Raw genomic sequence first — 27,411 nt, 5'->3', positions numbered from 1 at the left:
GCAGAAGGGAAAAAAGTGTGAAAGCTCATGCCTCTGAGGGGCAAAAAAGTACATGGTATCATTTTGCAGTGGTTGCTATGCGGGCAGATGCACGAAACCCGCCCACCTCTGGTGCACTCATATGGACCCTGCTACTCAAATTTTAATAGACCAATTATACTGAAATTTTCCCACACTTCAAAAATGCTGAAATGTGGGAAAAGCCCAAATGAGGGTTCCCCCCCACCACAATTAACATAGTACAGGACTTTTTTTCATAAATAACGTGTGTGTGTTGGGGGGGGGGCGGTTGAGGCTTACTGTCACCCCAAACTTCCTCTTGTTTAAATATATAACAGTGGTTTTATTAACTTCCTTCATGGTGAAGCTGGAAATGCAAACCATAGTAACACATGGATTACAGAAATAGATTTGTGGACATGGTTAGGCCTATTAACATTTCCCACCTTGTCTTCATGCTTCCCACTTCATTTTGTTCTTTATGAGATCAGTTTTTTCTATCATATTGTTTAAAAAAAAGCAAAATATTTTTTTTTGACAAATGTCAGTTTACAGCGATGAATAAGGTGATCAGTGAAGTCTGACAGTTTTTGCATTTGAAATTCGACTGCACATGCTGAGACATCCCTTCCAGCAGTCTCTAACTTCCTCATTTTATGGTGATATCAGTGACTCTCTCTTTGCTGCTATTGTGTGAGTTAGCTTTTCGGCTACAGCCTCGGGTTGCGATGTTTTTAAAGAGTGGAGAAATTGGATTTTTAGAAGCTCCCACCGATGGAATTCAACACTATCTATTTATCTATCACTATCTATATCTATTTGTCAGAAGTACTTTGGATACGATTTGAACAACCATGACGACCTCAGCAACATGCACGGTAAGTAAAAAGTTCTGGTCACTTCTTTCAGTGTAAATCTGATCAGAATCCTTTTGAGGATTTGTTTGTGCACGTGTGACAAAAATATCTACTGTTATTCACACGATTTTTCATAAGTTGTGTGGAATGTCAGGAAATCTTTATACTTAAAAAGAAAAACAAATCGACCTTAAAATCTTTTTGTTTCCTTTAGGTTGGTTCCAGAAACTCTTGAAATCGAGAGGATCTTTATCAAAGCAACACAATAAAGAAGCCACAAAAGGTTCAGTGTCTTCTGTTAGTGGTGCATTAACATCATCCTCATCTACATTACCATCGTGCTCTTCGTCGTCGCTGTCATCATCACCCGGGGGGACCCCCTCGAAACCACGGCAGCTCCCTACTGTTCTCAGTTGTGAGTTGAGATGGAAAAGAAAGTATGACCTATTTGTTTGTCACAGCAGCGCCCAAAGTGACATTGAAGAGGCCACACGCCTGGTCTCCTTCCTTGAGGATTCGCCCCGCAGCCTCAGATGCTTTCTGTGGCAGAGGGACGCCTGTCCAGGAGGTGCAGTTTGCACCGAGTTTTGTCAGGCAGTGGAGAACAGTCACTTACGAGCTCTGCTTATCACTCCTAATTTTGTTCAGGATGATTGGTGTAATTATATGATGCACCAGGTACTGACAGAGGGACCCATGTCCAATAGGATGATTCCTCTGCTTCACAGCCTGTCCCACTCTCAGTACCCTAAGGAGCTGAAGTTCTACTACTACATTGACCTGAGCAGGAACCCCATCCAAGCCTATACGCTTGTCAACAGGACGGTACTCCAGTGTAAGTAATGAGAAGAGAGTGATATGAACACGAGCTGAGATCAGTCATGCCATGTTTAAAATGATATTTGTTTAAATCAGCTGGGAATCACAGACTGATTTAACACATCACAAATCAAAGTGATGTGCTGTGATAAACTCCTCATCCTGATTCTCATACTTAAATGTTTCAGATCATCAAATATTAGATAAAGATAATCCAAATTAATAGAAAATACAATTCTTAAGTGATTCTGTCATTTATCAAAGGTACAGCGATGACCTTTTCTAGGTTATTATTTAGAAAAAATGTTCTCCTCATAAATATATATTGATTAGTGTTTGACTACAGCTTCTAAAAGATTGATGCGTTTTCATAAACTTCAAATGAATTTATTTAAAATGCACAGGAGCGTGCTCAAGTTTGTGGAAGCCTTCATGTTTGTTTTACCCAACACTTTACTTGTAAATCTTCTTTTATATCCAACTAGCAAAAAAAGAGAAAAGAAATAAAAGGGTCATCTGCATGAATCAGTTCTCTGGGTGAGATAATATCTTTAAAAACATTCCTTTGTTCTTTCTTCAGACCTGGAGGACCTGGTTAAAAAAGAGGTGACTCATAATTTCCAGATGAGTGGCTCTAGCAGTGGATTAGATGGAGCAGACAGCTCAAAAGAAGACAAGCTGATGTCCCAGCACAGCCCTGCTGGGACTGCTATTCCACTGGAAGTGATGCGAAAGAGCCATAAACACTTTAGTGGCATTTCCTGTGATCATCAGCAGCAGCAATTAAAGAATATGACGCAGGAAGGGAGAAACTTAGCTACTGACTGACCTCCGTTTTAGTGTTCCTTTTATCACAGCGTGCGGTTATTGCTTTTTTAACACTGGATATGTGGCAGAACAATAAAAATGATCAGCATGGGAATTCAATTTTCCTGTCACAGCTTGTGAACTATAGTGTGAGTGCGCAAGATATTTAAATGTAAACATTAAAGGCGTTTGTGTTTGTAGTCTCAGCTTTGTAATGAGAGGAGGTTGTCTTTTCCACTAGGTGGTGTATTCTACTGCAAATTCCAACAATAGAGAGTACCAGTGAGGAAACATGAATGGGTCATATCATGAGGTCTGTGTGTGGGTTGTGTATGAGAAAGGGAAATACCCACCCATTACAAACTGCTGACAGTGGTATGACATTTGAACTGATAACACAGGGAATGTAATTCCTTTTTAGGAAAAAAAAAACACACTTCTTTCTTCATTTTAAATTAAATATTTCTTTAGACTTATCATCTTTTGCTGTTAGTATTTCTGCCAACCTGCCAACCATTGTTTCTTGTTTGGAATTGCAGTGCATGGGTGTATTTGAACGTGTGTTGTCCAGACTGTATCTTCCTGACACTTGGACAGTGTCAGACAGCACCAGGTCCGGTCCAACTATAACTAATGAATAAATAGTTGAAACAAAGTCTGATCAAGTTGAAAATTTGTTGTGAACCCCTATCGTCCTTCCAAGGGAGCTTTCACTTCTCCTTGGCAGACTTCACTATTCATTAAGCATAGTAACAAACAACAGGTTTTAGATAGCTGACATTAAGTTTAGTCCACTCATCGTGGAATATGAAGTATTCACAGTATCAAGTGGAGAACAATGTGTGATGTTTTTTTTTTTTTTTCCCAAAAAGCAGACAGGGCTTATATTCCCTTTACAAGGAATCGTTTGCACTGAAGATGTACTACTGTGTTCTGTTCCTCACTCTTCCCCAACCTCCTAAACAACAGCAGACATTTAGCGCTGCAAACAGAGATCCCTTATAATCGGCTATTTCGTGCCAAGCCAACGTTGCAACATAAAAATTGAGACTAATCTCTAAAAGGAACAGATGTTCTATGAAGCCTTTGTTGTTACCAAATCCTTGAGCATGCGCATGTGTACACACACACACACACACACACACACATTCAGATGTAGTTATGTGAATGGCTGTTAACGTCAGACAAAACACGTGTCACATTTCACATACGTAATGTAAAAAGCAAGCTAAACTAACGAACTGTGGCCCTATAAATGGTCTGATCACGATTGCTAATGAATGCCAGCAAATTGCAGAATGTAAGCTGAATTCTGTTTTCTCATGCTGTGCTCTGCTGTGCCGTGTTAGCTAACGTTAAGGCACAGCATTGTTGGACTTGGACATGAATTCTCAATTAATGTGAGAATTTAATCAAGCTGTTTATCAGAGAGGAAGCATATTTGAGCGCTAGCCTAACATTAGCTGCCATAATGTTAGCTTATAGCCACCTGTTGCTGTTTAGCTGCTTCATTGTCAGGATTCCAGATGTCTAATCTTCTGACACTAAGTAATTGTGACAATATTCTGAATACATAAGCATTTTAATGTATCCTTTTGTGTGTAAGAGCCCTGACTTCGGTTCAGGTAATGGCACTTGAAGCGAGTAGTATATTTATGAGTACAGTATTCTTTTTTTTTTTCAGCTCAGGAGGCAGAGCAGATCATCTACCAATCGGTTGGTGGTTTGATCCCTGCCTGCTCCTGTCTACATGCCAAATATCATTGGGCAAGATAATAAACCGAAGTAGCTCTGTGATGCATCCATCAGGGTATGAATGTGTGTGAATGTTAGATAGCAAGCAGTTCTGCATAGAAATAGTGCTTGTACAACTGGCTGTGAATAGGTGAATTAAGCATGTTGTTTATAAAGCACCTTGCTTCAGGACAGTATAAATGTTCCATATATCAATCAGTGTTAGACTAAAATCTGCCAAAATATAAAAGGTTTCCTTTGTTTATAAAGACAAAACATGATTTGATTAGATTGACATGTGACACTGCAAGGCAGTGGTTTATATTGTTGCCTCACAGATATGTGTACTCTGTGTTCTAATCCACTAGACCTATTTTAGGCTCACTAAAATTTGACAGCTTAAAATAGGATCATATTTGCCTGTGTGTTCTTACTGGGAGTGTGCATGGTTTCACTGTGCCTTTGTGAGTTTATAGGTGCGATTGTGAGTGGAAACAGTTATCTGTGTTAGCCCCACACAGGATGTACCCCACCTCTTTCATGATTAGAGCTGGGATAGATTCAACATGTCATATCCCTCACCTCGAACTGACCTTGAATTGGGTAAGTGGAAGGAAATGTTTTTGGTTTTCGATGAATAATACTGATAAATGACTAAAATGCTCATCCACTTGTCTAAAGACTAAAACTGAAAACAGTGACTGTGGTTTGGTGTGGAAAAGCCCCCGAACATGCAAGTTGAGTGTCATCATCCCACAAATTTCAACACCAAGAAAGATGTAAAGGAGAGCGCAGAGTTTAGGTCTCTTAATAGCAAGCAGTGTGTTTTAGATCACTATCGTTGGGAGAGCGTTGAGCTTTAAGTCCCCTTGGTGGTCTGTACAGTGTGCGGTGGCACTGACCTGGATCTTTCTGCCTGTGATGAGTGAGTTCAGCTGGCTGTGCTACAGCGATGAAGCAGCTGGGTTACAGATAAACATTTTCGTGGTTTCAGTGAGACTGGTGAGCATACTGAGCCATAAGAAATGAGAATCACTTACAGTACAGTAGCTTTATAGACAAAATAAAAGACGGAAGTCTTTCCTTCCTTACCATTGTTGCCAAGATGCCTGCTCAAAGGGGGAAGGGGGACGTATGATTTTTGGAGTTTACTGTGGAGTCTTTACCACCATGAGGCAACTGTTGTGATTTGATGCTACATAAAAAATGTTATTGAATTGAATTAAAGCCACATAATAAACACCGTTATTCATTAACTTATCTGCCACTGTGTTTTTTTAATTGTTTTACCAGCAGCATTAAGTTTATAACATGAACATCTAGTTTTATTGCACTTTGGCCTATTTCTGTGTTTATGATTTCACTATACCCTCTCCCCAGTGTGAAACAAGGAAGAAAGATAAAGCTTCTTTGCAGCTACTTCTTCTACATAACATTTAAAAGTCTAATTCAGGATCCCGTTTGCTATTGTATTCTTGGGCATTGTTGGGAAAATAATTCTGACATCCACTTAAGAAAGACTGCACACAATCTATCTTATACTGAGTCAGACATGATTAATGACGAGCTAAACTTGATGATGGAACTGGACAAATAAAGTCGTAAAGGAGCGACGCTTTCGTTTAAAGAACCCAATGAATGTTCGTTGCCAAGAGATATAGAAGATGTTCAGACTGTGGTTTCTCAAATCTACATAATTAAACATCTATGTTCTAAAATCAAACAAAGAATTATGAGTTTTCTAAGGAAAAACTAGTATAAACCAACCAGTAACCGTCGTGGGGCGACCGTGGTTTGTGGGGCGACTGTGGTTCAGGGGGTTGGGAAGCTCATCTTGTAACTGGAAGGTTACTGGTTTGATCCTCTGCTCTGTCTGTCTTGGTCTTTGTGTCCTTGGGCAAAACACTTCACCTACCGATGGCGTGATATGGCAGCCTCGCTTCTGTCAGTTTGCCCCAGGGCAGCTGTGGCTACGACTATAGCTTGCCTCCACCAGTGTGTGAATGCAAGAGTGAATGAATAGCGGAATTGTAAAGCGCTTTGAGTGTTTCGAAAAGCGCTATATAAATGCAATCCATTATTATTAACCCAACAGAAGCGCTGATCTTTTCTTTTTTATGTTTTAGTCTGTTACTTATGGCAGACTACACCATGCTGTTACTTACAGATAAAAAATATGTCTCTCTAAATGTTGGTACCTGTACAAAAAATGTAAAGACGAGTTCATCAGGTACCCTTCAACAGTAACTCCATCTAATTCACCCCACAGGCGGGATCAACCTGTATAGAATATATGAGGCTATTTCAGCTTCTTTTGGTGAGAGTGAGAATCAAATGTCCTACTACTTGAACAAAACAATTTCAAAAGATAGTGGCTGTCATTGTATTATGTAATATTTCCCCAGTATTTGCTTGGTATCTCTTTCAAGGAAACAACAAATATCTGGCATCAGATCTTTGACTCATCTGAGTTATGTCTAGCTGATATAAGATTATTTGTGTTACTAATTAACTTATTTCCAGATGTTGTTGTGAGAACAAGAAGCGCAGAGGAAGGGACATTGCAACATAAGAAACATTATTTGTCTTGCCACAGAGTAACCTCCCTTGTAGACTCTGTATCTGGGTGTGTCTTTTGTCGCTACTAAACAACTTCCTAGGAATACATGGTACAAGGGATAGGTTATTTCAAATCCATGATCACATCATAAATGACTGGAAAATCATTCTCCATGAATGATTACCATTACGAACTCTAGCTTCTGCCAGTACAGTTTCACGTGAAATTGTATTTCATATCACAAAGTAGTTAACAATGTCTCATAAAAAGTGTGTTTATAACTGTGTGCAGTGTGCGTCAGCATAGAGGGTTGGAAATATTGAATTGAATCATTGGGCATTCATGAATCCGTGGTATTTGGATGTGTCTGAAACTGCCTGGATTAATGCTCATTATTAATGAACTGCAAAGGCAGCCAAGACTCAAAACTTTCCACTGACACGCTCCTGATTGTGTTAAAAAAAGAAACAAGACGATGCTCACTGAAAGCAGAAATGTAGGCTTAAGGACAAAGCTTGACACAAACTGGTGTTTCTTGCTCTGATAGTAAAGATGGGAAAAGTGAACTGAAATTTAAGTTTGGTCAGAATACACTATTATGTAGTGTGACTGAGAGCAACATGCTAATTATCCAAAACCAAGAGTTAATGTTTGACAGATCAAAGTAAAACTCATTATGATTTGATGAGACATCTATAGAATAAGCTAAGCTAAGCTAAGCTAAGCTAAGCTAAGATAAGATAAGACTTTATTGATCCCACGACGGGGAAATTTTTTGCGTTACAGATATCAGAAGGAAATACAAAAATACAAAAAAGTACAATCAATGAAAAAAAAGGTAAGATAATACACTGTATACAATGGTAGCATACACAGTATGTGATGATGGATATGGTTGGAAATATGCAAGACATAAACTATATAGCTTGACATAGAATAGAATAGCCTTTATTGTCATTGTACAGAGTACAACGAAATTGGAGTGCCACTCCCTTGGTGCAAGTTTCAATAATAAATATAAATGTTTTTGTTTGTTTTTGTTTGTTTTTTTTGCCTGTCCCGTTTGGCTCTTTTGCCATCAGAATTGTTGTCTAAAGGCAAAGAAAGATGCCCAACGGATTTACTTTACCAAATTGACCATCCCAGCCTTGCCATAATGGTCCATTTGATTCACCTTTTATTGTTTATTTTATTTTCACTTACTGAATATAGGACAGACTTGACTGGGGGAAAGAAGGGGAGAAAGAAAGAGGGAAAGAGAAACAGCTGAGAAGAGGGACGGGGGAGAAGGGCAAAAACCAAAAACCAACAGAATGAGCAGAAAAAGAAAAAAAGAAGAAAAAAAGAAAAAAAATGCATATATCAATCACCTGGGTCACCTGCTGAGAAAGAAAAAAGAAAACAAGCAGAAGAGAACAAGAGTAATAGAATAAACAACATCACAATGATATATGGGAATATGACAGTAAATACTAAATATTAAACATTATTGTGCAGCACATAAGATCAACAGAATAAATATAAATGTAAAATATAAAAAGTACAAAAAAAACAATCGTAAGTACTCAAACAATAGTACAATATATACAGGATAGCAGCATTAATATAATGACAGTATGAATAGCAGCATAATATAATGACAGTGACGGTATGGAATAGGTTCAATTGTTTTTGTGCTTATTTACTATGTTGGTAGCTCTGGGAAAGAAGCTATCCCTGAATCTGTTTGTCTTGGTTTTATGTGATCTGTACCGTCGGCCTGACGGTAATAGTTCAAACAGTTGGTTGCTGGGGTGAGAGTGGTCCTTGATGATATTGCCAGCTCTGCTGAGGTACCGAGAGTTTGCAGTGACCCCCAGGCTGGGCAGAGAGCAGCCAGTGATCTTCTGGGCTGTGTTGATGACCCTCTGCAGTACTTTCCTGTCCGCAGCTGAGCACCCTGCATACCATGTTGTTATGCCGTACGTTAGGATGCTCTCTATGGTGGCTCTGTAAAATGTCACCAGCAGCCTCTCCTCCAGGTTGTTCTTCCTGAGCACTCTCAGAAAGTGGAGACGCTGCTGGGCCTTTTTAACCACCGCCGTGGTATTTGCAGTCCAGGAGAGGTCATCAGAGATCTGCACGCCCAGAAACCTCATGGAGTGTACCCTCTCCACACAGTTCCCGTGAATGTAAAGTGGGGCCGGGTCTGCTCTGCCCTTCCTGAAGTCCAAGATAAGTTCTTTAGCTTTCGTGGTGTTCAGTTGGAGGTTGTTAACTGAACACCACTCAGTCAGTCTGTTGACCTCATCTCTGTAGTCCGACTCATCCCCCCTTGAGATGAGTCCAACCACTGTGGTGTCATCCGCGAACTTTATGATGGTGTTTGAGAGATGGGTAGGGGAGCAGTCGGATGTGTAGAGCGTAAACAGGAGGGGACTCAAAACACATCCTTGTGGAGACCCGGTGCTGAGTGTGATGGTGCTGGACAGGTGGGGGCCGAGTCTGACAGACTGTGGTCTATTTGTCAGGAAGTCCTTGATCCAGAGGCAGATGGGGGTGGAGAGTCCCAGGTGAGACAGTTTCTGGACCAGGATCTCCAGGATGATATGATTGAATGCTGAGCTGTGAAGTCCAGAAAGAGCATTCTCACATAGCTTCCTCGGTGCTCCAGGTGACTCAGCGCAGTGTGGAGCGCTATGGTGATAGCGTCCTCGGTGGATCGATTTGTCCTGTAGGCAAATTGGTGGGGGTCCAGAGTGGGAGGCAGACCGGCCCTGATGTGCTGACAGACCAGTCTCTCAAAGCACTTCATCACTACAGGCGTAAGTGCAACAGGCCTGTAGTCATTTGGGCTGGCCACAGCTGTCTTCTTGGCGATGGGGATGATGGTGGAGGTTTTGAGGCAGGGCGGGACGGTGTTTGATGACAAGGAAAGGTTGAAGATTTTAGTGAAGACTCCGGTCAGTTTGTCAGCACATGCTCTGAGAACCTAGCTATTGTACCACTACTATTCCTATGTATAGACATGTACACACTAAATATACATATGTATACATATACATACATATATACCTTCACATGTCCATACACATGGAAGGTCCATTATGCATGAAGTGGTGACCGTGGATGTTCACACAGTGTCCAGTGACTTATGACATCGTGAATGAGGAGTTATAGAGTCTAACTGCTGTTAGGATGAATGATCTGCGAAAGCGCTCCTTCCTGCAGCGAAGGTGTTTCAGTCTCTGACTAAAGGAGCTGCTCAGCCCACTCACATACTCATGCAGTGGGTGATGTGGGTTGATCATGATGGATGTCAGCTTTACTAACATCCTCCTCTCGCCAACCACCTCCACAGACTCCAGGGGACATCCCAGCACGGAGCTAGACCTCGGCACCAGTTTGTCAATCCTGCTCCTGTCCCTGTCCGTGCATCCACTCCCCCAGCAGGCCACTGCATAGAAAAGGGCAGATGCTACCACAGTGTCATAGAATGTCCTTAACAGAGTCCTGCAGACTCCGAAGGACCTCAGTCTCCTCAGCAGGTGGAGTCGACTCTGGCCCTTCTTATACAGGACGTCTGCATTTGTAGTCCAGTCCAGTTTATTGTTGAGGTGAACACCCAGGTACTTATAAGAGTCCACTATCTCAATGTGGACTCTTATGTGCACATGAGCAAAGTTTTGATGTTGGAGCCTACTTTTACCTCGGTAATTCAATTTTTTGTAAACTACCTGATAGTCTATCTAGTGCATTTATAGCACCTATTTTCTTTTAAAATTCGTTCCTAAAAGACTGCGCAAAGAATCAGTGCCATTAATTAATTATTGAGAGACTCTCTCTACTTGTAAGGTTAGGCTTTCATAGGGTTCATCATTAGAGCTGGATTAGGTGACCCTGAACCATCCCTTAGTTACACTGTAATAAGTTTCAGCCGGTGGGAAATTCCCATGATGCACTGAGCACCTTTTTCAGCCATTTCCTTAAACCTTCTGTGTGCGTATACATCAATAATGCAATTAATCATTATACATAATTAAATATTGATCCTCCCTGAGCCTGCTGTGGGAGGTTTGTCCTAAGAGGGAGCTCTTCTTCCCCACTGTCGCCAAACGCTTGCTTATTGTAGGGTCTTGACAGCATAAAGTGCCTTGTGGCAGCTGTTGTTGTGAATTAGCCCTATCAATAAAAGTGAAATATCTCCGAAGACAAATGAGTTGAATATTTGTGAAGAATTTAACTCTACCGAAAGCAGCTATCCTTTGTAATTTACGTTTTTTTTTACATTTTCAATATTTCAAGAAAAGAAAAAAAAAACAGCTCAGAATTCACTTCATGTGTCAGCTGCATTTAGAGTTTTCTTTTTGTTTTTTTTTAATCTCAGCCAGCTGCAAAGCCTTTCCAGATGTTGCTCCGTCTGCAATATAGTCCAGTTTGAGCCGGATTTATGAGGCATAGGTCAAATGATCGTGATGAGCTGTAGATTTTGAACGGGGCACTTTGAGAAGTCCTGCTTGCTGCTACGCCCGTACACAAGTTTTAACTTGCCCGGTTTTCGCAGTCAGTGAAACCTCTCTAGCGGCCAGTGCGCATACCCCACATTGCGCATGCGTTGCTGCACAGTGTGTGTGTGTGTGGGGGGAGGGGGGGAAGAAGGGGTGTCCGCTGTTAAAAGCGCTATGTTAACCGCTATGTCAGAGCGACTTCATAGCAGGCAGAAGAGATAAACTCTGTGGTATTGCGCGTCCGCTGGAGCGTTACATCGTCACATGAGCGTTAACGCCCTCATTGCTTCTGTCGGCGTGCCTTAGCGGTGGGCTGACAGGGTTTGTTGGTTTCAAATGCACGGAATGGCACCAAAAGCAACGTGAACTTGGTTGCAGTTCTGAACAGAGTCGCTCCCCGCCGATTTAACGTCATCTGTCCGACAGCGCTGCTGGTAAGTGAGGCCGTTTAGGCCCCCCTTTTGGGCAAGCGAGCTATGTGTGTGTATTTGTGTGAATTTTGTTAGTCTTAAAAATACCCCAGACCTATTGGAGCCGAGTTATTATGGATCACAAGATTTAATTTGGCTGGCACAAGTCATCTCTGTGTGATGCTGTCCTTTTAGTGCTGGCAGCACGCTAGATGTAGACAGGAAACCCTTGAGTGCACGAGAATGACATGTCTCACATATATTCCCTGCAATCAGTGACATTGAATCTAACTTGAAATGGAATTTAAGTTTGGCAAGTATATCAAGAGCCCGGATTCTTGGTGGAAAAAACAAAAGCAGGCAGCGACAGATATACTTTTGGTCGGAGCTGATAAATTCAGATCGTGGAGATCGACGTCTCCTGATTATCTGCCTCCCTGTTTGAGCTTGTTTTAGACGTGTAGCTCCACAGTAATATTACAGCCATGCAAACTTTCAAAGCAAAGTCGTAGTGTGTGTTTTTTTGTTCTTGTCTGTTTCACTCATTGATGACACGTAATCTTTTTTTTAGATGCGAATGCCTGTTTTGTCCTTTGTGGTGATCACTCTGGTCACTTAGTCATTGACTGGGACAACAAACAGACTTTTGTGATGATCAGCGTGATCAAAGTCCTATTGACCTATTTTTTGGGTTGCTGATGTGAAGAGGCCGCTTGTGGATTTTGGATCAGTAGCAAAAAAGAAGAACACACTGGAAAATATTTTAAGAATCGGCATTAATATAAGAGCAATTAGCACGACTGTGTTGAACTGGAAGATGTAAGTAAGTAAGAACGTAAAATAGATTCTTATAACACTTTTCAAACAGCATGCAACAAATAAATATACAAATACAAAAAGACAACGGTAATATCCGCTGGTTGAGAGCAGGCCTAAACAAATACTGTAAGTCTTGAGCTTCCCCGTTTAAAAGAGCCGCTCATGATGACTCAAGTAGAGTACAAATTCTCCTGAAATCTTAACATCAGAATATCAGTCTGCATTAGAGTTGCACACCTCTCTTTTGACGACATCCTTGTTCCCACTTGCTGTTGTCCAGGGCAGTAAATGTCATGCTGTAAAAGTTGCAATGATGAATGAATGAATGATTGAAAGACGCTTTTGAAGATGTACCTGCATTCATACTCCTTAATATTTGCCATAATAACCTTGGACTCTAAGGTTTATTATACACTTATATGGGATTTTACGAACTAAATTCCCTTGGAGCTTGCGTCATGTTGAGCTACACACCTTTGCAACTTCTGTGACTAAGAGAACAGGCGAGAGTAGCTTTAAATGGATTACTAATCCATTCCTGTTACACTTCCCTTTTTCATTTTTTCCCTGTTCTGTTTCCTTGGTAGTTTAGGCATGGCTGAACTTTAGATCAGGATGGCTGTGGAGTCTCCAATGTCAACCATCTGAAAGAGTATGTAGGATTAGATGGGAATGGAAAATGTATTTACAAAGCATATTTTATTATATGCAAACTCAAAGTGCAGTGTCCTTTTTCTGTGTTTAGTCTCCTTCATGGCAGTGACTTTAGTTTTTTCTTCTTCTACAGATATCATATATAATCGAGATTAATGATATGTAGTGTGTGGCAACTTGAAGGTAATCATTAAATATGGTCTCTGCAGTACTGACTCATTTCTGCTTGAATCAATTAGCTGGGCTCAAAGCTGGGCTCAAAAAATATTATAAACACACATCTGTCCCCAAAACATTGATGTCAGGCAAACCTAATCATTCCCTGACCCTGCAAGCACACTGGAAAGCTTGAGGAGCTTTTCACAGATTTTATTTTATTTTTTATTCACAACGGAACAAAATGAAGCTGGGATGGAACTGGGAAAAGCCTGTGTAAGCAGTGCCCACAGGACTCTTGTGTACTTTGGTCAATTGCGCGTTAGATATGTCTCTGTTAAAAAAGCCGTACCAGAGACGATAGAGAAGGACGTTCGCAGAACACTTGTTTTACTTTGGGTTTTTTTTTTTTAATGTTGCTTCTTTATTCCAGTGGTTGTAGGAGAAACATCAGATTAAATACCTCATTAATTACAGCATATCTTGGTTCGCTTTCAGATCGAATATTTTCCATTTACTCCTCAACACTCAGATTAAGTCTCCCACGTTGCCCTTCCAAACACTGTACACTATCCCAGGGTCAACACACGAAAAACGTAAACAAATCAGACATGAATTTAGAGCTCCGAGCTTATGAAATTTTGTAAGTCATTCTTATGCAAGTCTAAATGAAGGCCTACTTTTACGCAGCTGCTTCCTTTTGTCTGATCTGGTATCTCTTTACCTTCTTGATGGAATTAATTTTGTTGTTTGTGTACGACACTTAGTAGCCATGTCACCATGGAAATCCTTTTTTTTTTTGTATACGTGCAGAAGGGTGCAGCGTGCAGATGCCTTCATGTCTGTTCTTCACACGGTGGAGATAATATGTGTAGATAATTGCCTGCAGATGTCAAACTGTGTAGTGAATGAGAGATTGGATGGTCAATGAGGCTGGAAATGGACAGCTGCTGCCAGAAATAAAACTTAAACAAATTGGATCTTTTAATAAAACAATAAAAACCTAATTCATTTCCAAAAGTACACACACAAACACACGCACACACATACATGGTGTTTACAGCATATCGATTACTCTAATTTTGAGCAATGTGTCAGTTTTTTCGTGTCATAACCCATAATTGTTTTTTTTTTCTGTGTGAGGAAGTTAAGAAGACTGTCTTGTGGCATCGTTAAGTACTGCAAATTTGTATTTTGTATAATTAAGATTTGATTTCCTCGATGTGAGCCATCATGCAGCCTTGAAGAAGTTCCTGTTATGGAGGTACTTCCTCATGTTCCAAGAGTACAACACACTGACAAACATGGGAAAACACCCAAGTATTTACTTCCAATATTCCTTTATGCCATTGCTGTTATAGCAACAGATTGAAACTGAATACTTTAGGTCTTTTGAAACATGTTGCCACTTGAAACAACTAGAAAAAAAGATGTACACAGCAAAATCTCCAGTGTTAAATTAACACTGGAGAGTAGGGCTGGGCGATATGACCCAAAATTCATATCTCGATATTTTTTAGCTGGATGGCGATATAAGATATATATCTCGATTTTTTTTTTAAGCCATAAAGTAAGAACAAAAAGAGAGTTCTTAGTCAAAGCTGTGTCCCAGATGTCACACAGGCACTTTTATTAACATACAGCACAGATGTACATGAAAAATTACTCAAAATTAAATTATGAGCATTCATTAAATAATAATGCTCCATAAATAAAAGAAAACAAGGTTGTTTTTGTGCTAAACAAAGAGCTCACAATTGTGCAGTCAAAATGTAAACTAAAAGACGCTGAGCGTAATAACAAAGACAGACAGATTTCACAGCTGCTCTGTTCCCAAGTTTTACTGTGTGACTGATAGCCTGGAGTTTGAAATCCGCTTCATAACCACGTCTCTTACAGGTGCCATTTATGGTCCTTATACACACACAATACGGTAATATTACGTTGATGCACAGTACATATCACTCCGCGAAGCTCCTCGGTAGCCATAATGCGCCGACAATCTATCAAGCGGTGCAGCTCCGTAGCTTACCAAAGTCGTACTCAAACATTTTTGACAGATTGCTGAGCGCCGTGTACCACATAAAATCAGTTCGCGGCCATCAAGCACAACCAGAATTCATACATAAGGCGCGCTATCAACTTTTGAGAGAATGAAAGGATTTTAGGGTTAGCGCTGTTAGCTCGTTAGCATGTTTAGCTCGTTAGCACGTTGACGCCGTCCAGCCCCACGCATGGGGCGATGCGCAGTAACTCGTTAACGGAGATTTGCCGTGTCCGTCTTGTCGCTGCCTGCATGTGAAGCGATGGGGGAGGAGGGGGAGTTGTCTTCAGTGAAGGCGAGGCGGAGTAACGTTGCGTAGAGACAAAAGTGGACGAAAGAGAGGCAAACTTGCGGCTCCACAACTATAATTATAACGTAACATAGACTATATCGATATAAAGGATATTGTCACATCTTATATCTCGTATAAAAATATATCGATATGTTTTAAAAACTCGATATATCGCCCAGCTCTACTGGAGAGTGTCTATATGGGTCCACACCTCTGAGTGTTAAATACAACACTGTTGAGTGTTAAATTAACACTTTTGACAGTGTTATATGTTTAAAAGTAACCTAGTCAGTTTTGAAGATTAACAATGGCTAACACTGAGCAGTGCTGATTTTCTAACGCTGGAAAATAACTCAAAATGTTAGAAATATTCCAGTGTTAGAAAATCAGCACTGTTCCTTGGGTGTTCGTCTTGTAATCGGAAGGTTGCCGGTTCGAGCCCTGGCTCGGACAGTCTCGGTCGTTGTGTCCTTGGGCAAGACACTCCATCTACCGCCTACTGGTGATGGCCAGAGGGGCCGATGGCGCGATATGGCAGCCTCGCCTCTGTCAGTCTGCCTCAGGGCAGCTGTGGCTACAACTGTAGCTTGCCTTCACCAGTGTATGAATGTGAGAGTGAATGAATAGTGGTATTATAAAGCACTTTGAGGGGTCCTGAAAAGCGCTATATAAATGCAATCCATTACGGTATTATTAGAGGTTGAGGGAAACAACCTGTTATTTGAAAAGGATTTTAGAGGAAAAAGGCCATTTTGGACAATTTTTTATCTTCCCGCTGACCGTGTTGGTCCCATAATTACCATAAATATTGCGTCAGGGAGGCCTGGTATTCAAGAATTACTGTTAAATTGTCCATTTCGCATAATATATAGTTACAATTTACTGTCTTGTAATTTATGCATATGATTAGGTCTAGCAGCCAAGCTACTGAAATTGAAACTTTAAAATGGAAGCTTGCAACTCTTTAATTTTGGGTTTGCCTAACAATGTGCCAACCTAGGGCGTCACCAGCTGGAGGGGTGGCAAAGAGGAGGAAGATGAAGAAATGTTTTATTTTCTTTCCTGCATATATTCTCTAGTCTGTTACTAATATTCACTGAATCTCATATATTTTTTAAAGACTTTGCTCAAGCTGCTGTAAACATAAAATCAAGGGAGTGTATGGAGAGGCTAGAGAGGCTATGTTTACAAGGCTATAAGAGCTGACTCTCACATAATAATTTTTACAAGCACAGGGGAGATGATAAAAATTTGAGGCAACAATGGTAACCATGAAAACAGAGCCACCACAGGAAAGGGCAACAAAGATCTCAGTGATTCTTGAGGGACAAAACATGTCCGCCAGATAAAACCCAATTTTGGGGTAAAAAATATGCATATAAGTGTTAACTCAACTGACTAAAAGACAAACCAAGGCAATGAGTATAAAACAAAAGTATGATTTTGCATTTTATCATACATATATATTTATTTTTAATGGTACAATACATTACCAGTACCTTAAAAATCCATTGTCCAGAAGCAGGTGTGATAATATTAAAATACAGAAAAAAAACTAAAAGTTATGTAAAATTAAACATCATGGCTCTCGTCACGAAGTATTTAAGTCAATAACTTATATAATATCAAAATATGCAATTGAAAATTTGTTTTTACATATTTTTTAAGTGATTAAAATTGTGTCCAGAGTTTTTGTCAACACCATCAGATTTTTTTAAAAGTACAAAAAAATCAGGAATTATTGTGGGTAGCTTACACTCTGAGGACCCCTTTACCACTTCCTGTTTGATACACATGCCATGAGGTCACTGCTGTGATAAGTTTTTTAAATTTTTATTTCATTTATGGCATACCTTTCTGTAACAACAATGCGTCAACACCAAAGTCGATGAAATGCAAGATTTAATTTTTTTTTTTTGTAAAAAAAGCTTCATTTAGGTGGATTGTAGAGGTCATAAGCAACTGATGAAAAACAAGATGGCTTCTGTCAGAAAAAGATGTGTTATGAGAGAAAGTAGGGTATTTTGTCAGCACCATCGGATGTCAACACCATCAGGATTTTTGTCTGACGGTGTTGACCCTTTTTCTAATGGTGTTGACAAATGCCACAAAAGTGTGCTATTCATCAATTAAATTAAGTTATTTTTTATTAATATTTCAGTCATATTACTTCCTGTGTATTTTACTGATATTTCTGCTTTACAGGTGTGTCGAATATTATCGAATTTGCCTTATCTTGAATCTCATTGTTTATGTATACATTATTAATCCTGTAGGAAAATGCTTAGTCCTCTGCATTTAACCCACTCACTCAGTGATGCAGTAGGCAGCTACAAATCCAGGATAACCGCTGTTCTTTGGATTTGAACGCCCAACCTTCCGATTATGTGGCGTCTACTGAGCTATCTCTGCCCCGAGAGCTGGGCCCTGTTTCAGGAAGCCGGTTTAGAAAACTCAGAGTGAAAAATGATACGCAGGGTTGAGTAACCCCGAACTGTCCAACTCGGAATATTCGGTTTCAGAAAGGCTGATAACAAGTAGTTCAGTCAACGCAGCATATGCCGATAACATGCAAATTCCGCGGAAAAAAGTAACACAGCCACAGCTGCAAAAGAAAGTGAGCATGCATGGCAAAACATAGCCGACAGAGTCAATGCGTGAGTGTTAATTTAAACATTGATCTAGGGATTTCCACCCATTTAACACGTTATTTTATCATATGTTATTTTATCATATGTTATTTTATTTGTTATTTTATACATTTTATTTTGTGACGTGATGTGAGCGCAGGTGCAACCCAACAGGCCCCAAACGTTCCTGGCAGCAAGTAAAAATGAAATATAAAAATATAGTCCAAACAGGTAAGGTGTAATTGTATTATGAGCCATAGTGCTTGGTCTGTTTGTCCGATGTAAATCAATTGCAGTTAGAGGCTACATTAATTTTCTGTCTGTAAGCACTTATTGAAATTATCTGAGCACATTACAAGTACATATTTGCTTACTCTGTATGCTCAAATGTGACCCGTTATAGCCAACAGAAAAAAAGCGGAGGCCCGAAAAACAGGTGGGGGTCCTCCACCACCACCACCACCACTCACAGAGGCTGAGCAGTTGGCCCTCAGCCAAAACAGTGGGCGCCCTGTGGCCGAAGGCATCTCTGCGGGGACATCCTCTGAGTCAATAACCCCGCAAGACACAAGTGCCTACATAGGGGGTAAATTCAAAATAATACATGATGTGCATACATCCTTTCTTCACAGTCACCTTTGCAGTGCGACTCATTCATTTGATAAACTCTTTACCATAATGGATTATTTTGTAGTGAAGTTATTTTCCTACTGATTTTGCCTTCCCTCAGTCTTGGTTGTCTTTGAGAGCATAATGACAATGAAGTGTAAGGTGATTGGTATGTTTGTTAATTGCCATTTGGTCCCTTGTAAGTTATAAGTGACCTGTATAAACCTCATATTCTATCAGTTGATGGTGATGGTGTACTGCATCTGGTGCAGCCTCCTGTTGAGCCAGACCAACATGCAGTTGTGAGTAATACTCCACAGATTATATGAGTTTACAGTAGAACAGCAATGTTGTTTATTTCTTTACTACAGGAAAATAATGAAGAAACATTGACAGCTGTTACAGAGGAGGAAGCAACAGAGACACTTTATGAGGTTTACATCTTTTAATACTTTGTGTACAGAAAATACAGGTGACCAATAAAGCCAGTTGAACAAAAAATCTGTTTATTCTTCTTTCAACATGTTGAGGTGATGGGTCAAAGGAAATGATTGTGACATATGGTGTCTCTGACTGCTCTTCCATCTTGTATGTCCGTGGGAGGGTCAGGATGTTCATGGTTTGGATCACTGCTGTTTGGTTCAGAAGGACAGTGTTCTCCTCTAATTGTGGCAATGTTGTGAAGAATCACACATGCCACAATAATGTCACATGCCCTTTCTGGGGTGACCCTGAGTCTTTGCAGGCACTGGAACCGGGCCTTAAGCATTCCGATAGTCATTTCAACTCTGGCTCTTGTCCTGCAATTAGCCAGATTATATCGCTGCTGTGGGCCCGGTTCAGGGTCAGAGTAAGGGGTAAGCAAATAGGGTAAACATGGATACCCCCTATCACCAAGCAAGTAGCCAGTGAACTCTCCTAAGACAGAAGGATACACTTCAGTTCAAATGTCCCTGAAGCAATTGGTCTTTATATATTTTAAAGTATTTTCAACTCACCATGTCCAAATTTTGTGCTCAGTGTACATTCACGGAATATTTGTGAGTCATGGACAGAGCCTGGCCACTTGGCTTCCACATTTGTGATAATGTTGGCAGCATCACATATGATCTTCACAGTGCAGAGAACACAAATTAGCATCCATTACTATGATGAAATAATTTGTTAGTTTGAAATGCTACAGGGAACTATGTACCTGTACATTAATGCTGTGGAAAGACTTCCTGTTCACATAGTCTCCTTCATTTACTGAAGGAGCAATGATTGGAATGTGAGTACCATCTATACAGCCAATCACGCCTGGGAACCCTGAAAATAAATGTAAAATTTAAGTAGTAGTTCAAGTATCACCACATCATAAATTAAGTTTTGGTCATCCTGATACCTGCAATTTTGTGGCATCCCTCTTTGATGAATCTTGTGGGTCTATGACCGGGGAACACCACAAACGTGTACAGGAGACGTTTCAGTGCAACTGTAACATTCCTGACTGCCCGACAGACGGTAGCCTTGGAAACGTGCTCAGCGTCACCAATATTATACAGAAAGCTCCCGTTTGCAAAAAACCGAAGTGCAATACAAATAATATGTACAGAACTGAGAGCATGTCCGCGATGTGTCACATGCGTAATATATGGCCTGAGGATGTTATCCAAATAAATTATAGATTGTGCTGAGAAACGGTAACGTTCGCACAGACAATCATCAGGAAATGATAAAATGTCCAAACGCGCTCTGATCACTCTCTCCCGGCGGAGAGCTCTGCGGAGAATTTGGGCTTCACGATCTACTGGCTCTTCAAGGAAGGGACACGCCATGTCTGACACTTCCTACTGTCAGGTTTCCGACAAAGGGGCGGAGACAGTCAGGGTTAGTTGTAGTAAACCTGCTAGGGGGCAGGTTAGCTTCACGGCGTGTGTCGTCATAGTGTCTCACTCAGGCTTCAGCTGAACTCGCTTTGTGAAACCGAAAACCCAGAGTTTTCGTTAACTCAGGGTATACTTACTCAGTTTTTCCACTAAACCGGCTTCCTGAAACAGGGCCCTGGGGCCTGTTCTTCGTACCTCGCTAAGTAAGTTAGCTGGATTAGATTGTTGACGATTTTGCGTGATCCTGGATCGTTCGGTTCCCCGAAGCTCATCCGGGACTTGCTGTCATAGCAACAGAGCCGTAAGCGTAAACCTGCTCTGGAGCAGGTTTACTTTATGTAAACAGGATTAGATCGCGGCCACGCAGGTATGTCCGCTTCATTTATACGAAAGCAACAGCGATATTCCACCACTGTTTCACCATAAATAAATAACATCAATGTAACTAAAGATAATGCAGCACTTGATCCTTTTATTGATGTCACACAGATACATACAGGTCATTTCCTAAAAAAGGGAAATGTACTATTAACATTCTATTACATGTATGTGATTATTACAGATGTAATTCATATTTCAGAGTAGTAATTGTAAATTACTTCGTGTAATCAAGATGAGAGACCACGGCTATAAAAGCGAAGGTGGATTTGGGAAGCCTGTCGCAGCCATGTCCTGTCCGTATACGCGAGCAGCCCATTGCGGAAGGTGCAAGATTGATAAGGAGAGTCCTCAGAATTCAGCGTATATTACAGGATAGACAGGATCCTTTAGCTCAGCGCGACAGTGTGCTCATTGAGAGATATCGATATTCCCGTGAGGGTATTATTTACATAACCAACTTGTTGACGAGGGGGTGCAGGACCACCACCTGTCTTTTTTTCCTCTGCCCTTTTCTTGGTTGCTGTTATGAACAAACTAACAGAGTATTACAGGCCAGTATTACCTTGCCAAGAGACGAAAAGCAATCTAAGAGATAAATATTACCATTCTGTAGAATACTCCTGTATTCCACTTTTACTTGTTCCCATGTTCTTGTGGGTCCTGTTGTGGCTCTAATGTGAAAGGGGATATAATATAACATATTATAATATAATATAATGCCATATGATATTGGACAATATAGTGTCATATGATAGATCTACCCTACCGCCTACTGGTGTTGGCCAGAGGGGCCGATGGCGCGATATGGCAGCCTGGCTACAACCGTAGCTGCCTCCACCAGTGTGTGAATGTGGGAGTGAATGAATAGTGGTATCGTAAAGCGCTTTGGGTGCCTTGGAAAGCGCTATATGAACCCAATCCATTATTATTAGTATTATTATTAAATTACCTACGAGTTTGATTTGTCAGCAACTTTCTGCCAGCCCTCTCTCCTTGCTTCTGCAGCCTTTGCAGTTTTCTCTTGCGTTTTAATTAAACTCTGAAACTCCTGAAATCCCTCACTCATGAGTTCTTGCTCTGCTGCCGGAAAATACCGAGCGCGCCCCTTCGACATTTTCGCCGACCAATCAGCGGGTTGCCGATCAATGTTTCTACTATCGATGCGTAGCCCCTTTTACGACACCCAGTGATGTCACATTACTGCATCCAGCTGTACTAATCGTCAACAGCAGGCGTGTTCGGGGAACCGGATTAGCGAGCTCACGGTTAGCGCGATGGTTTGGTCTTGGATGTGTCATTTGATCTTGGATGTAGTAAGCGACGTACGAAGAACAGGCCCTTGGTCTTTAAGTGATGATGTCGACTTTTGTTTTTCTCCCTCCCTCACGCTCACACACACACAGCGGGAGGGGCGGTCCCACACGTTTTCCCTGCAGCAAGGACTACACCGCCCATGAGGCTACAGTCTTAAAGGGCCATGCCTGTAACACTATGCTGTCATTTAAATCATTTTTCGTATAACAATTTTAAAAAAATATTTCTTCACATCAATATGCGGCCGCAAATAGAGGTGATGTGGGCCACAAATGGTCTGCGGGCCGCGAGTTTGAGGCCCCTGGTTTAGAGCAGGGCGATATGGCCAAAAATATTTATCACGATATATATTTGAAAATTTGCGATAACGATATAACTGACAATATAATTGATGCGAGACAAAATACAACTCCACAACATTACTAGCGCAAAAAGACAACCTTCCATTTATTTTCACTTAAACAAGAAGCTGGTTTTTATGTACATTAAAGCTTTATAAAAATGTAACAATGCAAATGCAAATTCCTTGCTGAAAGTTTAACCAAAAGGCATTTCCAGTAGAAATGGGCTGACATATCCTGAGCATAACTATGTATAATATCCACTGAAGTTAAAAAGAGGTGCTTTGCAACATTAAACTGCAGTGTGCAGTACGTATTTTTTGGTGCACGGGATTATAACGCACATTAAGCGAAACAAAGCAGTCAGATAAATCAAACTTTATTAAACTCATTCTTCTTGCTTCCTCCACTTCTGTACCATTGATTCATTAATGTTGAATTCTCTGGCAGCTGCTCTATTCCCATGTTGTTGCAGTATATTAATGACTAACCTTGTATTGTGGATGGATTATCTTAGTTGTTCTCCTGACTGAAGTTTGGTCCGTTTACAGCATCCTGCCATGCGATTGCATTTGTCTCTAACCATGAGGAACCTTCGCGTTAACTTTTATAAGTGGAAAAGTGTTAGTGTTCGTCCTCCAGCTTCACTGTTTATGTTATGCTAACATAGCTGTGTCGCCAGCGATCACGTAGCACATCATTATATACCAGCTAGCCCAACTTCAGTAACCCTACAAACGTCACTGCTGTTTAGTTTCCTGTCTTCATTTATGTTGGAAGTGATAGCAGAGCTGTACATTTGAATTTTTTCAGAAATCTCTGTCAGAACATGCTATATCATGCTTAGGTAACTAGCGAAACTAGCGAGCTAACTTCCGCTAGCTTCCTGCTAACTTCTAACTTCGTTAAATGTAATAAATTTTGTTTTCATGGATGCCTGGAAGTTAAACTTCATAGTTACACCTGGTAAAGCAGCAATGCTGATCGTTTTATTAAAGATGAAAGAATTTAGACAGTTTTGAACACTCAGTGATGCTGCAGTGTTCGTTTGACCTGAAGTATACGGAGTTTAGGACCCAGATTACTCCAAGACTTAAGAGCATCTTAGTCCGACAAATACGACAATAACGATAGCCGCTTGCATGTTCTGCAAAAACATGTGCTTTGTCGTGTATCTGACGGACAAACACCAAACCAGTTCCACATCACTGAAGTTGCACCATTTTTACAAACCAATTCTGGTTCATCTGTTTCACTCAACAATCGGCCATGTGCGTATGAAAACAAAGGCACTGCGCATGCGCGTTTTACTCATATTCTATCGCGATATTTCATTTTCCTATCGTTGCCTAACATTATACCGGTATTACTGTGAACGGTATAATATGGCCCAGCCCTACCCTGGTTTATGTTACGCTAACATAGCTGTGTCGCTAGCGATCAACTAGCACATCATTATATACCAGCTAGTCCAACTTCAGTAACCTGACAAAAGTCACTGCTGTTTAGTTTTCTGTCTTCATTTATGTTGGAATGTAGGTGGAAACCAGCTAGCTAACTTCTAACTCAGCCACACTGATCGTTTTATTAAAGATGAAAGAATTTAGATAGTTTGTAACTCGCAGTGATGCTGCTGAGTTCCTTTGACTTTGGGATATGCAGCGGAGTTTGGACCTGGAAACGGCTAATGACATCAGACTTAAAGACCGGATAGCATTTCTATTGCTTAATACATAATTGTGTTGTGAATATTGATCCTTAATCTGTATAAATGCATATGGTTCAGAAAAATTATAGTAATTACAAAATGGTACATTTCAGGCTAGAATGGCTAAGGGGAACCTGTCAGTAATGGAATGAAAGAGGAGGAGCAGGGAGTATCAAAAAAGGAGAAAAAAAATTAACAGCCACCCTGAGTTGAAGGAAGAGTTTTTCATAAAGGAAAGGCACAAAAGCCCTGTACTTCTCCAGCAAAAACCATAAATTATTAAAAAATGTTACACCTGGGAGATTGGACCAAAACTTGGTGAGACAGCCAAACTTTGTACAACAATTATATTTAAATATATTTTTGAAAAATCAAAAAATATATTTTAGAAAATTAAAGCCTGTTTTGTCCCTAATCTCAGGAATCACTGATCTACTGTACATTCTGAAATTATGATAATGTCACTGATGTGGCAACTTAGCCAATCCAGACAATTTGATATTTTATCATCTATCACTCAAAATGCTTACTCTACAGTGAGCATAAAAGACCCTTAAGTATGCTTATTGCTGCCAGAGGTATACAGATAGCGTGCTTCTAGCTGTTTGTAGGAGTCTTTCCTCAGGGTGTTTTAAAATACTTGTTGACTTTTGTGGATTCCAACTATTGCATTAAAAACTGTTGCTCTCTGTTTTTTGCCTAACAGTTTGACACGACATGATGGTAAAATGACAATATTTATTTTAATTGTCAGATCCAGTTACATTATGTAAGTTTACTGTAGTTATTGTGATCTGTTTGCTAAAGTATGAAAATGACAAACCCAATTGAATCTGCCCGGGGTACAAGGATATCATGGTGATGTCTGTACGAAGACATGTTCTCACACTGGTTCAAAATGAATGAACAGGGCAAACACGAGTGAGTGAAATTACCATTGATCATATTCTTACTCACAAGGCCTGTAACACAGTAATATAAAAATAATAATGGATTGCATTTATATAGCGCTTTTCTAGACACTCAAAGCGCTTTACAGTTCCACTATTCATTCACTCTCACATTCACACACTGGTGGAGGCAAACCACAGCTGTAGCCACAGCTGCCCTGGGGCAGACTGACAGAAGCAAGGCTGCCATATCGCACCATCGGCCCCTCAGGCCAACACCAGTAGGCGGTAGGGTGAAGTGTCTTGCCCAAGGACACAACGACCAGGACAGACAGACCCGGGGATCAAACCGGCAACCTTCTGGTTACAAGATGAGCTTCCCAACCCCTTGAATACCTTAACTAACCTTAAATACAGAGCACATATGTTGCAGTTATCTTAACCAGTGATCACATTAGCTTAAGTATTAATGATAAGTATTGCTTTGCCAGCCCTGACTTTCCTTGAGAATTTTGGTGGAAACAGTTTAAACCAATACATCACTGACAACAAATTTCCCATGGAGTACTGTTGCTGGAATTACTTCCCCTGTGCTTTTCCGTGGTAGCTGCCTGACTCATCTATAATCACTGCAGTCTGTGACTGGCCTCTTAAGTGGTCTGTCTGGATTTCTTTCCTGATCCATGATTAGACTTACAGTGATACTTTAAGGAGCATCTGTGGTGAAGGGCATTTCTGATAGGACTAAACCTTCATCTGCTCTGTTTGCCCTTAACATCCTGTGGAAGTTTTATTTCAGTACCAGTCAGCCTATTTCTCCACTCTGCCATCGCTCCACCCTTCCTCTAGACTGTATCTCACGCAGACAGCTATTGTGCATCTATAGTTCATTCATCCCACAGCAATACAGTAATTTGCTATCCATGTTTCTTATTTAGTTTGCTTACTTTCTCTTCATAGCTGGAATTTTGACATGGTTCTTTAGTTAGTTTGGAGATGAGGAGAAAAGGATATCAAAGTTAATATGTTTACTGTGCAGGCTTTCTCTGTTTGCCTTTATATGACTGATCGCAGTTTCATTTTACTGCAGGGAAAATCCCAGACTGATTACATAGGAACAACTGAGGACCCAGCCTTTTGAAATGAAAGAAGAAAAAGGTAAGATGTCCTGTTTGTTTGTTTTAAACCACTGGTTGGTTCCTGAGGAGCTTTGTTTCATTTAGTGATCAGTGTGCAAGTGTTAATAAAGACGTTTGTTAGGAGAATGTGTAATTATGGTGCATTAAAAAGTCTTAAAACGGTCTTGCATACCCAACCAAATTTCTGTTAATGTTCCGTACAGCAGTATTTCCATTTTTGAATGTAGAAGTGTGAAAAATGTCACTGTATCACTGAAAATGTCACTTAAGTGGCAATTTAGCTGATCTGGACAATTTGATCTCAAGAAATTATCAATAAAAATGTTTCATTTGCGGTGAGCACAAAAGTAGCATGATTCTAGCTGTTTGTAGGAGTTTTTAAGAGAGTTTTGTGGATTTTTTAAGATTGCACAAAAGCTGTACGTCTCTGTTTTGAGCACCAGAACATACCATTAGCCAGAACATAACAGTAAATCACAATATGTATTCCATCCTCTTGTAGTGGCGGGTGAGGCTCCAGTAATGCTCACTACCCACAGCAGTTGCTTGCGGCAAGATACGTTGCAGTTGCCGTGTCAGATAGTGATGTAGCTGGCCTGAATGCTCTTGATGGTGCTTGTGTAGGATGTGGTGAGGTTGGGAGAAGGGAAGCTTCCTTCCTTCAGCTGTATCACAAAGTTCACTCTCTGCTGAGATATCTTTGATAAGGAGTTCTTCAGTTATGTGCAAGGAAGTTGGTGGTCCAAACCATCTCCACAGCAGAGCCGTTGATGATGAGCGAGGGTGGGATGTATGCTGACTCATCATTGCTGCTTATCATGTCCTGCACAGTTGTGTCATCAGCGTACTTCATGATGTGGTTGAGGTTGTGTGACTTAGCACAGTCATGAGT

General features: G+C 40.6%; 2 protein-coding genes and 1 long non-coding RNA gene across 7 annotated transcripts in view; 2 read left to right on the top strand and 1 right to left on the bottom strand.

Annotated features, from left to right (window-relative positions):
* Positions 1 to 820: 820 nt before the first annotated feature.
* tirap (toll-interleukin 1 receptor (TIR) domain containing adaptor protein) lies at positions 821 to 3,165 on the top strand. Its single transcript, XM_085478818.1, has 3 exons — positions 821 to 878; positions 1,072 to 1,692; positions 2,257 to 3,165. The coding sequence occupies exons 1-3, from the start codon at positions 872 to 874 to the stop codon at positions 2,502 to 2,504; spliced, it is 876 nt and encodes a 291-aa protein (XP_085334944.1). The 5' UTR covers positions 821 to 871; the 3' UTR covers positions 2,505 to 3,165.
* Positions 3,166 to 4,739: 1,574 nt separating this feature from the next.
* Positions 4,740 to 27,411, top strand: part of st3gal4 (ST3 beta-galactoside alpha-2,3-sialyltransferase 4) — a 48,597-nt gene continuing 25,925 nt past the window's right edge. For 2 of the 5 annotated variants that reach the window (XM_085429785.1, XM_085429781.1), the window contains exon 1: positions 26,471 to 26,538. Coding sequence is in view for 3 of the 5 variants with exons in the window: in XM_085429784.1 (XP_085285910.1) it covers positions 26,523 to 26,538 (16 nt within the window). In the remaining 2 variants the exon portion in view is untranslated. Of the gene's footprint in view, positions 4,821 to 11,411; positions 11,699 to 13,280; positions 13,331 to 26,470; positions 26,539 to 27,411 lie in introns of those variants that run through there. The other 3 variants (XM_085429784.1, XM_085429782.1, XM_085429783.1) reach the window with 3 other exon arrangements.
* LOC146693839 (uncharacterized) lies at positions 19,363 to 20,928 on the bottom strand. The gene is made up of 3 exons (XR_014914817.1): positions 20,074 to 20,928; positions 19,877 to 19,988; positions 19,363 to 19,796 (listed from the first exon to the last, which is right to left on the bottom strand). It is a non-coding gene; the product is annotated as an uncharacterized LOC146693839 (long non-coding RNA).

This window comes from Copadichromis virginalis, linkage group LG14, assembly GCF_057382275.1.
Source record: "Copadichromis virginalis isolate Kocher_CV1m ecotype Utaka linkage group LG14, C_Virginalis_male_GT1.1, whole genome shotgun sequence".
Lineage (NCBI taxonomy): Eukaryota > Metazoa > Chordata > Actinopteri > Cichliformes > Cichlidae > Copadichromis > Copadichromis virginalis.
The sequence above is the reverse complement of the archived record's forward strand: the minus strand, read 5'-3'. Positions and strand labels throughout refer to the sequence as shown.

What these genes read in the sequence shown, in the direction of transcription:
- tirap (XM_085478818.1), top strand. An exon ending in CAACAGGACGGTACTCCAGT is followed by an intron (nt 1,693 to 2,256) that starts GTAAGTAATGAG and finishes TTCTTTCTTCAG; the next exon opens with ACCTGGAGGACCTGGTTAAA.